Genomic DNA, 10830 nt, shown 5'->3' with positions numbered 1-10830 from the left:
CCCCCCCCCCCCCCCCCCCCCCCCGGCTCCATCAGCACAAGGCTTTGGCCGTGCTGCCGTGCATCCTGCACCAGAAACCCGACATCTCCTCGGGATCAGGGGCAGAGAGTGATTTTTTTAGGGGGGGGGGAACCCTCCCTTGCCTTTTGGAGGGCTCCTGGCTAAAATATACCCCGGCCCCCTGGGGCTCCGGGGGGGGGGGGGCGGAGAGGAAAAAAGGGGGGGGGGGGTGGACCGGTCCGCTTTGGGGTGGGGGGGGGGGGGGGCCGGGGGGGGGGGGGGGGCACGCTGGGTGCCCCTTTCACGGGGTGATGAGTTACAGGCAGAAGCCGCTGCTGGGCACAAAAGACCTGCGCAAGGCAGGGCTGCTCAGGAGACATTTCATTCTCCTCGGAACAACCAGCTCCCCGGGGAGCTGCCGCCTGCTGCCTGGAGGCAGCGGGGTGAGCAGGGAATGTGGGGTCCCTGATGGGCCCCGGGGCAGCTCGGGGTCCCGGGCTGAGCGAGGAGGCTCTGGGGAGCAACCCGCAAAGGGGATCCCAGCAAAGGGGCCAGGCGAAGAGCCGGAGTGCAGGGCTGAGCAAGGACACGGCAGGATGAAACCCTGATAAAACAGCCCGTGTCCTTGCTGCCCGCACTGAGCCGAGCTCGGGGTGGGGGAGTTTGGGCTCCTGCAGTCCCCAGGGTCGTTGAAGCGCGGAGATCTGCGTGTGGAAATGTTCCCGGGCCACTTTTGGAGGAGGTGCGGCTGCGAGACCCCCAGCTTCATGGCATTTGCAGGGCATTTGCGGTTTGCTTGGGGCTGCGGGGGGGGGTGAGCGGGGTTGAACAGGACTGACCAGTTCCCAGGAGGAAACAGGACGTTCCCTTGCAGCGCTGGGAGCTTTCCTTGGCAGGAGCGAGGCTTTTTGGCCACCGGGCCTTTGCGCAGCCCAGGTGGGACGCCCGGCTCCGGGACACCCCGTTCTGGGACACCCCGTCCTGGGACACCCCCCTGGGACACCCCCCTGGGACACCCCTGTCCTGCTGCCAGGTGGGCTCGGGATGTGCTGCAAGGGGCAGGTGGGACCGGCGTGGGTCCCCGATGGGCTGCAGCGTGGAAAAGTGCCAGGGCTGAGCAGCACCAAAAAAATTCCTCGTGTCTTTCCTCTTCCCCGGGGCAGCGTCCCTGGTGTGGGGTGCAGAGGGTCTGGAGGTCCTCAGGGACTCCCCGAGCTCCATCACCACGCTTTTGGGAGCAGAGGACTCCAGGAATGCGCCCCTGTAGCTCCAAGAGGACAGGCAGAGGATTTTTGTTTTAATTACAGTGTTTAGCTGGAAGTTCCCCCCTCGGGGCACAGGTCCACGGGAGAGCGTCGCACCCACAGCCCTGCCAGGTCTGCCCCAGTGGGCACCAGCTCAGCATCGCTCGGTGAGGGTCTGGGGTTGGTTTTCTTTCTTCTCGTGTGTCATTTCATCTGGCTTTTTTTTGGGGGGGGGGGTGAAGGAATTTGGCTGCACACCTAGGCTGGGTGCTCCCGGCCAGGAAGGATGCGCAGGGACCAGGCTGTGCCGCGGGGAGCGGGGACCCGGCGCAGTGCGAAATGTCACAAAGCTTCCGAGAGGCGTGGGCGACAAGTCACGAGCTTTTAACCTTTTTACAATCCCAGATAAGTTTAGTGCAGCGACGAGTTTGTTAAAGCCTCGCTTGACGTGCCAGCAGGCTGTTCCAGCTCCAGCCCCGGGGATTTTTGCTGCTGCCTCCCTCCCGTTCCAATTCCCCTGCCTCTTGCAGCCGCGCGTTCACCTCCCCTGCTTAAACGCGGCAACGTTTGCTCACACTGGCAAGCCCAAATCTCTCGGGGAAAGCTCCTCCTGTCCCTTCTCCTCCAGAAATCTAGCCGAGCAGACAGGGCCTTGGGATGGCTCCCGGCGCCCAGAGACACATTTCTCAGATGAAGGAGGGACAACTCCTGGAGCTGCCTTTCTGTGCGCGCCTCTCTTGGTTGCGGCGTTCCCTGGCTGCTGCGCCTTGGGGGGGGGGGGGGGGAGATGCAGATTAAACGTGTGCCTGCTGCCCCCGGGGAACAGAGATGTGCTGGAAGATGCTGGCCGGGAGGAAGGCTGCGCTCTGCCTTGTCTGCCTGGCCCAGCTTGGTGAGCAAAGACTGCCCAGGGGCTGCAGGAGCTGGGTGATGCCGAAGCTCCCTGTGCTGTAGCAATGCTCCCGAGCGGCCCCGAGGCTGCTTTTTATCCCTTCTGCTTCCAGAATCAAAGCAGCAGGGGCTTTTTAGGAGGGTGAGGCCCCGGGCTCTGTGTGTGGCAGTGGTGGGAGCTGGGCTTTTGGTCCCTATTTCGGCTGTTCTCCTCCCGGATCTGTTGTGCGGGGCAGTGGCTGCGCTGTGCAGAGGGTACGGGGCTGCCTTTGGGCTCCTTTGGCTTCTGGAGCTCTTCTGGGTACCAAATTATTATTTTTTTGCACCCCAAATTCTCTCTGCTGGAGGGTCACGGTCAGTCCATGATGAGGACGTGCGGGATGCCAGAAAAAAAAAATCATGCCAATGAGTTTTAGAGGAAAAGCAAGCTCCTGGAGCTGGTGCACGGTCCGGGTGGCGGCAGCGATGCCACCCGCCTGCTGCACACACCTGGCAGGGCTTGGGGATGAAATAAGGGGACTTTGGGGACAAAAGGAGGCTCTGGACGACCTCTCGAGGAGGTCTCGGCTCCATCGGTGCAGAAAGGACTTTGCAGATGCCCTCGGAGTCTGGGCTGGGGGAGGATGGATGAAGCAGGCAAGAGGCCAGCTGGGGTTTTTTGGCAGTGCCTGCTGCACCGCAGCCTCCCGGCTGCTCTGCTGCCCTGGAAGGACGATGCTCCCGCTGGTTTGCTGGCTGCAGCAGCGTCCTTGCAGCTCTTCCTGGGTCCTGGCGCATGGGGACGCCGGTGCCAACGTCAGGGAGGGCTGGAGAGCAAGGATTTGGGTTCTCCTGGCCCCAGGGGCCGGTAGCAGAGGCTGTGCCCAGCGTCCCCTCGACCCAAAGGGGCCGTGGAGAGGGGGATGTTTCTCCAGGGATGAGACTCCGGGGATGATGACGAGCGTGTTTGCTGCCTGCTGGCTTGTGCCGGCCCAGTTTCACCCATCACGCCGGGAGATGTCACGTCCCAGAAGTGACATAGAGAGCTCAGGCTCACATTGTCTCTTTTCTGGGCTAAAGGATGAAAAACCCTCTTGAAGGGTGCAGGGAGCACGTGAGCACCGTGTGGGCTGGCTTATTTATGTGGGACGGGGAGCAGCACCCTCTGTCCGCCCGGGGTGCCCCTGTCCTGTGCCTTGCAGCTGCTGATGGGCACCCTGGGGCTTTGGGGTCTCCTCTCCCTGCTCCATGGTGGTGGCTCCTGGGGTCATCCCCTCACTCTTGTCCTTCCCCTGTCTTTCAGATGCCCTGCGGTAGCCTGTCCCCATTGGCGATGACCTCCACACCCCGGTGAGGGCCAAGAGGACGAGCGCCCACGATCACCACGTGCCCCCCGCCATAACCATGGAGGCCCCCCTGGACGTGCCCGTAGGGAACCTCATCGACTTCGACACCGAAACGCCCGCCCGTGCCCCCTCAGAGCCTTCTCCCGCGGATGTCCCCAGCGGCAACGGGCACCTGGGGGACGTGGCCGGGGAGGAGAGCGATGCCACCGAGTCTGCGGACAGCGACAACGACGCGGGCGGCTCGCCCACGCGCTGGGGCGGCCGCCGCCACTCGTCCTCCGCCGAGTCCTTCTCCTCCAGCCAGAGCACCGAGTCGGCCAGGGACGAGGCGACGGCCGAGCGCCGGGATTTCATGCGGCACTACGTGGAGAAGATCTTCTCCGGGGGGTGAGGGAGAGGGGAAAAGCCCCCGGGTCCCCTCGCCGCGGCTCGGCGCGTCGGGAGGGATGGAGCAAACCGAGCGTGACGAGCAGCAGTGGTGCTTGGCTCTGCTCGGGGGCTGAGCGGCTGTCTCTGCGGCTCAGTTTCTGCTCTGGCTGGCTCGGTTTTCTCTTCTCCCTCCCCCTTTTTGGCTTGCCTCCTGCCAGGGAGGAAGAAAAGAGCAGCGTGCCCTGGAGGATGGCACAATGGATGCGCCCCGCGCTGTCCCCTTGTGTCAGGATGCTGCCGGGAGGGGTGCTGGGCGGGAGCTGAGCCGTGCAGGGGATGCCAGGCACACCCTCAGCTCTAGTGGCTTTTATTTCCCCCTTTTTCTGTTTCAGGGAGGATCTGGACCAGGAGGAGAAGGCCAGGTTTGGGGAGCTGTGCAGCGGCGAGAACGGGAAGGGCAGGGAATGGTTCGCGAGATACGTGAGCGCACAGGTAAGGGGGGCAGGGGGAGCAGCGTGTGCCGGGGTCCTGGGCAGAAAGCTGAGGCTGGGGGGATGTGGCAGAGCCCCAGGCGGTGTTTTTGGAGGGCAGGGACTCGGGGAAAGGGAGGACCTTCAGTGCAGAGAGATGCAGAGGCCAATAAACGCACCTCAGCCGCACGATTGGAGTGAGGTGGGAGAGAAGCCGCCTGCTTTACTGAAAGCAAAACTTAATCGGTGCTCAGGAACACCCCGATCCCTCACAGAGCAAGGCAGAGGCGCAGACCGCAGTGCCTGAGCTTTCTGCCCACCTCCCTGCGGCGGGGGCTCGGGGGGCTGGAGCTGCCCGTGCCCAACCCAACCCCGCTTGTGCCTGCAGCGCTGCAACTCCAAGTGCGTGTCGGAGCAGACCTTCTACCGCCTCATGCAGTCTTTCGCCCTCGTGCTCTTTGAGTAAGTCACGGGGGGGAGGAGGGGGGGGTTGCCTTCATGGCCCCCCCCGCCCCGAGGTGTCAGAGCCACGGCTCCAGCCAGCACGAGGCTGCTTCGGGTGCCGTCGCTGGGCATCGTCCTGAAACCCCCCCCTTCATTTCAGGTGCCACCAGATGGATGACTTCAGCCCGGCCAAGAACCTCATGACCATGTGCTTCACCTACTTCTACATCGGTAAGGGGCACCCGCGCCCACGGGTGCCGCTTGTGCGGGTGGCCACGTGCTTTGGGTGCGGGTGCCGAGCCTGCAGTCTGCGTGGGAAGGGGGCGGGTGGGCTCCGGAGCTTGGTTCCCCCTGGCTCTGATCCCCATCAGAAAAGAGCCCCCGTGGCCCCAGAGCCGTGCAGACCTCTCCGGGCTGGCTTCTCATTGCTTCTCGCCGAGGGTATTCATCTTGGGGGGGGGGTCTCCAGGTGCTCCCCAAGCTTGGGGAGGTGGAGGCTGAGCCCCCCGTGGCGTTGCCCCCCAGGGAAGAGCCACGCGCTGCCCCTGGAGGCCAAGGAGAAGCCCACGGGCAGCATCGACGCGTACCTGAGGTCGGCCAACAGCTGGCTGGCCGAGAAGAAGGACATCGCGGAGAGGCTGCTGAAGAACACCTCGGCCAGGACGGAGAACGTCAAGGGCTTCTTCGGGGGCCTGGAGACCAAGCTGAAGGGTCCGGCGGCCAGGAAGAGCGAGTGGGTACCCCGAGGGTGGGCATGGGGGCGAGGTGGGGTGTAGGGACACCCCGGTGTGGGGTTGTGGTGGCCATGGGGAGGTGGTTTGCGGCCTGGTGCCGTTGATTTTTACGTTGTCACCGGGCAACTGGTGGCCTGGGAGTCCTGTGTCCTCATGGGGATGGGGGTATGTTGGTCCAGGAGGTGGTGGCACTGCTTCTGGGGGCTCCTGCACTGCCTGGGTGCGGGGTCCAGCTGGGATGGACACCCACGTCTCCCTTTTCTGGCCCCAGGGGTGGTGGCACGGGTGCAGGGGGGCTTCCAAACCGGGGGGCTTCCAAACCAGGGGGCTTCCCTCGCCGAGGGTCCGGGGCTCTGCTCCTCTGGCTCCTCTTTCTCGGGGGCTGACGCTGGTTTCTGTGCCGCAGCGAGGGTGAGGACAGGCCGAAGGAGAGGCCGAAGAAGACGGGTGAGTGGAGCCGGAGCTGCTGAGCGGTAGCGGCCCCCCCGGGGAAGGAGCGAGGGTCGGGAGCTGTGGGGTGGGGAGAGGCAGCAGGGAGGACGGAGCTGCCTGTCCTAGTGCTCCAAAGTGCTCGAGCATCCTCCTGGGACGGCCGTGTCCCGTATCAGAGCTCACACCCCCCCCAAAGCACAGCCAAGGGCGCTTGGCTCACAAACCTTGCCATCGGACACCGAGGGGGGGGACACACGAAGCGCGTTGGTGTGGTGGGGAGGGGGGCACCCCCCCAGGCCTCGGGGTGTGACTGCGTGTCCCCGCAGTGTCCGTGCAGAGCCCGGAGGAGGAGAAGAAAGGGGAGAGGATCTACCTGTACATGCACCTCAAGCAGCAGCCCATCTGGTAAAGCCGGGGCCAGCTGGCTCGTGCCTGGGTTTGCCCGCTGGCCCGCGCGGTGCACGGGGTGGCAGCGCGGGTGGGAGACGGGGGCGGCACGGCTCCCACCTTCTGCAGCAGCAAAACTTCCCTCCTGCACCCCATTTCTTGTTTTCACGAGTTTCCCCCCCCCAAAAAAAAAAAAAAACGGGCCAGATTCGCCAGGCTCTTTGCCTCCCCTCCCAGCCCCTGGGACGGGATGGGGGGGGCTCGTGGAGGTGGGGGGTGACCCCCCCCCGTGACGCCTCGTCCCTCCCCGCAGGCACAACCTGCGCTTCTGGAACGCCGCCTTCTTCGACGCCGTGCACTGCGAGCGCAGGAAGCGCTCCCCCACCACCAGGTAGGACCCGGCCCCCTCCCCAAAAAAGCCTCCTAAGGATGGGGAACGGGGAGGTTTTCCTGCTTGTTTTGCATCTTTTTTTTTCCCCTGAAAAGAGAAAAGAGAAAGGGGCTTGGCAGCCCCTTTCCAAGCAGCGAAGGCCGGTCACGGAGCAGCCAGCCCTCCTGCGTCCTGCCCCCTGCCCCGACGGCCCCCGTGCGCCCCTCGGGACGCTCGGCCGGCTCTGGCTCCTCTCTCTCCTTTTATTGCTGTCCTTCTCCAAGCCGACCAGAAAAAAAAAGAAGCTGTCGGGCGGCGATGCGACCGTAACCCCGTTTGCTTTGATTAAGCCCCAAATTAGCAGCAGCCAACGTCTCTTTCTCAGTTAACCCCAGGGCCGAGCCTGCCTTCCAGGAAGGAGCTTCGGGAGAGCTGCCTGGGGAGCTCCGAGCACCTGGGAGCCCCCTCCCCAAGCCCCCCGGAGAGGGGAACCGAGGCCACAGGGGGAACGGGGCTGGGGGTTGAGCCCCCAGGGGGCTGGCATCCAGAGGGATGGGTTCGAAATGCCAGGGCTGGCGTTTGGCCACGGCAAGGGACCGCAGGGTGCTCGGCGGTGGCTTCGTGGCCGTGTCCTCCCCTGCAGGAGGAGGTTTCTCCCCCTGGGAGGGAGGGCAGGGGACGGGGGGGAAGGTGACAGCACTAAACTCCTCTTTTTCTCTCTCTTTTTCCCTCTCTCCGCCTCTAACGACCTCTTCTCATCTGTTCTTCTCCCCTTTTCCCTCCGCCCATCTCTCTTGCATGATCTGTCACGCGCGACTTTTGTCGGCCCCGTTTCTGCTGCCGCTCCAGAGGGGACGCTGGGGAGGAAGAGGAGAAGAGGTGCGTGCCCGCCCGCATTTCCTCCTCGTTTTGCCTTCGCCCCAAAACCCTCCCCAGCCTGACTGCTTTCTCCTTTTCAAAAAGAAACCCAGCCCGATTCCAGCTGCGCTGGGGGGGTGCTGAGCTGCTGGGGACCCGGGGAGCTGCCATGGGAAGGGGGCTGCGTCCCGGGCAGGTTTGGGGCATGGAGTGGGGCCGTGCGGGGAAATCATCCCCTGTCCTTCTGCTGCCCTTGCTGCTGCTCCTCCATCGGAGCTGCTGCTCTGGGGAGCAGAGGTGGCGCTGCCTCCGTGCCCTGCTCCTGGGGTGGGAAGAGCAGTTGAGTGGGAAGATCTGGTCTTTTATTTTAATGCACGATTATGCTGCCATGCCCATATAAAAACAAAGCTGCAAACGGAGGCTGCAAGCGCAAGGACATCCTCCGGGCTGCAGAGCTCAGAGCCGGTCCGTGGGTGCTGGGATCGAGGGGTCTGGAGCATCTGATCCCAAAGCAAACGGCTCGGAGCCACGGCAGCACCAGGAGGGTGAGGGCAGGGGATTGTCCGCGTGCCGAAGGCGTGCGCAGGAGCCGGGTGACTCCGATTTTGCTTGGCTGAAGCGTGGGGTGACGCGGTGCTGCTGGGGGTGAGCGGGGCTGAGCCGTGCCAGACCCGGTGGGAGCGAGCCCAGGGCACATCCCGGGGCTCTGCTGGCCAGGAGCTGGGAGGGGGCAGCCCCCAAGGGTGCCGAGAGGCTTCCCTGGACCAGCACAGCCAAAAAAAATAATAAAAACATAAAAAGGCAGGAAAAAAGTTATGGACCTGCCTCTTCTCTAAGTGAGCCTGTGAGATCTGGGAAGTTTCGCTGCCGGATCTCAAAGCCCCTCAGTTTGATTCTTCTGCTTTCTTTTCAGCCTCCGGAGCTGGGTTTTATTTTTTATTCTTTATTTGCTATTGTTAGCTTCATCTCGGAGAAATTACTTTAAGGAATAATCCTTTAAAACATCTCAGATATGCTTCCAATACAGAGCCCTACCAATACACGGCGCAGCCCCTGTGACCAGAGGCTCAGCTCAGCTTTCTCAAGCCAGGTTTGGGCTGGCTTGGGTGGCAGGCTCCCCTCTGGGAAGCTCTCATCCTTTTCCAATTTCAGCACCAAAAATTCGCTCCGTCTGACCTATCCCTCTCCCCGGGGCCGTTCCCACCTGGCAGCACCTCGGTCCCGCTCGGCGTGCGCTCCTGCTCGGTCCGCTCCTGTTCTCCTCCTCCTCCTCCTCCACACAGATATTTATTTCTTCTGCCTGTTCCTATTTCTCCTTGCCTTTCCTCTTTTCCCCTGCCCGTGACCTCGCCTGACTTCTCGCAAGGGGGCTGGCTGCACCCTGGAGCTGGGCTTTCCCCGGCGCGCATGCACTGAGCTGTGCCTGGCACCGCCTGAGCACCGCCGCGGTGCCGCTGCCGCCCTGCTCAGCATGACTTTCTTCCCCGAGCCCCACCAGTGGGACACTGTCCTTAAAACCCCCCCTTTTTTTTTAAGGAGATGATGCTCCGGGTGCGTTTGCCAGAGCCGGGGCATCCTCGAGGGTTTGGGGGATTTGCTGTGATTTGCGGATTTGCTGTGATTTGGGGGACCTGGCTTCAGCTGCTGGGCGGGGATGGGATGGGGATGAGGGGCGTGAGAACCCTCCCGCACCGCTGGAGAGGGGTGGGTGTGCTTGGGGGCACATTTCTGGGGGCTCTGGGTGCTGGAAACCCCAGGGCGTTGCGGGGAGAGGTGCTGCAGGTGGGGATGCTCCAGTAGATCCCCGATGGAATGGCCATCTCTGAGGGCTGCAAGCCCCCTGCTCACCCTCCCTTCCCAAAATCAAGGCACCAGGGGTGTGAAGTGAGCTCGGTGCTGGAGGGGCCGTGCTATTTCCTAGCTGTCCCAGGGTGTCTCTCGTTTTGCCCCAAATCATCAGGTTGGATGGAGGTGTGCGCACCTGAGCCCATCCAGCACGGTGCTTGCTCCGGCAGCCAGAGGGACCGGAGGTGTCCCCCTGTCCCCTGGTGGCATGGGGAGGGGGGATGCAGGGGGTTCGGGTGGGGGGGTCGGTGGTGCCCAACGGGCTCGTCCCTTGCAGGGAGAAGTGGTGCCACATGACGCAGGAGGAGCGGGACGACAGCCTGCGCTTCAACGAGAACATCACCTTCGGGCAGCTGGGGTGAGCGGGGCTCGGGGACCGCCCGTCCTGCGGTGCCGCGGGTCCTTGCCAAGGGTGGTGGGATGCTGTCCCCCCCTGGGGACATCCCGTGTGGTGGGGAAATGGGCAGAGCATCCTTGGTGCTCCTTCCTGGGACCTGCTCCCGCCCCTTACGTTGTAAATCTGGGCAGCGCAGCACCCCATGGGGGGTCCTGCACCCGGGCATCGTCTGGCACCCGGGGAGGAAGAGGAGAGTGGGGGGGGGGGGGGGAGGAGGAAGGGCAGCCTGGCCCTGCCATCGCCGAGCACCTCTGCCCTTCCCCAGCACCTTCATTCACAACATGCTGGCGTTCGGCCTCAGCAAGAAGCTCTGCAGCGACTTCCTCAAGAAGCAGGCGACGATCGGCAACTTGGACGAAGGTAGGGGTGGGGTGGGGGGGCACCCCCCAGCCTCGCTGGGATGCTTCGGCACCGTCCCAGCGCCGCTTTCCCTCTCCTCCCCAGAGCAATACAAGCTGCTCAGCGACCACATCGAGCAGATGGCCACCGAGTAGCCGCCCGGCCGGCACGGCACAGCGGCGGCGAGACGGCGCCGGGAGCAGCTGGGGAGGGAAAGGTGCCCTCGAACGAAGCCGGGCTGCTCGAAGGTGGCGCGCGCACGCACCGAGCTGCCCCCCCCCCCCCCCCCAACCTGCATGAGCATCCGCCAAACCTTAGAGCTGCGCTGTGGGCAGCCCGTAGAAGTAGGAGCCGAACAGCCCCCGTCCCTCGCCGGAGCCTCCCGCCTCTGTTTTCAGAGCAGGCGGACCCAGAAGTGGGTTTTGTGGGTTAAAAACAAGCGGGCAAACGGAGAAACAATCAAACAAAACCTTAAAAAAGAAAAAAAATACAAGAGAGAAAGCAAGATGAAAAAGAGAGCAGCTGCTGCAGCCCCCCCCTGTACCTGGGGGCTTTATTGCTGCGTCCTCAGCCCCCTGCAAAATGCTGCTTGGGGGCTTCAGTGCTCGTAACAGCGGGGTCTGGAGCACAACGCTGTGGGGTGCGGAGCTGCTGGATGCTGCTGCTGCTCGATGCCTTCACGAGGCTGGTGTGGACGGTGGAAAATCCGGAGGAAACAAGGCTGC

At 63.5% G+C, this 10830-nt stretch overlaps 1 protein-coding gene across 3 annotated transcripts in view; it reads left to right on the top strand.

Annotated features, from left to right (window-relative positions):
* The window catches only part of KIAA0513 (KIAA0513 ortholog), a 13254-nt gene extending 2938 nt beyond the window's left edge, over positions 1-10316 (top strand). For 2 of the 3 annotated variants that reach the window (XM_035336909.1, XM_035336908.1), the window contains exons 2-13: positions 3418-3847; positions 4222-4321; positions 4688-4761; positions 4904-4974; positions 5269-5476; positions 5884-5924; positions 6236-6314; positions 6610-6687; positions 7516-7545; positions 9647-9727; positions 10032-10126; positions 10211-10316. In XM_035336909.1, the coding sequence (XP_035192800.1) occupies positions 3519-3847; positions 4222-4321; positions 4688-4761; positions 4904-4974; positions 5269-5476; positions 5884-5924; positions 6236-6314; positions 6610-6687; positions 7516-7545; positions 9647-9727; positions 10032-10126; positions 10211-10260 (1236 nt within the window). In that variant the 5' untranslated portion in view covers positions 3418-3518 and the 3' untranslated portion in view covers positions 10261-10316. The remainder of the gene's footprint in view (positions 1-3417; positions 3848-4221; positions 4322-4687; positions 4762-4903; positions 4975-5268; positions 5477-5883; positions 5925-6235; positions 6315-6609; positions 6688-7515; positions 7546-9646; positions 9728-10031; positions 10127-10210) is intronic. The other variant, XM_035336911.1, reaches the window with a different exon arrangement.
* The last annotated feature ends 514 nt before the right edge of the window (positions 10317-10830 follow it).

The sequence above is a fragment of the Oxyura jamaicensis genome, chromosome 11, assembly GCF_011077185.1.
Source record: "Oxyura jamaicensis isolate SHBP4307 breed ruddy duck chromosome 11, BPBGC_Ojam_1.0, whole genome shotgun sequence".
Taxonomy (NCBI): domain Eukaryota; kingdom Metazoa; phylum Chordata; class Aves; order Anseriformes; family Anatidae; genus Oxyura; species Oxyura jamaicensis.
Note: the sequence above shows the minus strand (reverse complement) of the source record. Positions and strands in the feature narration are given on the sequence as shown.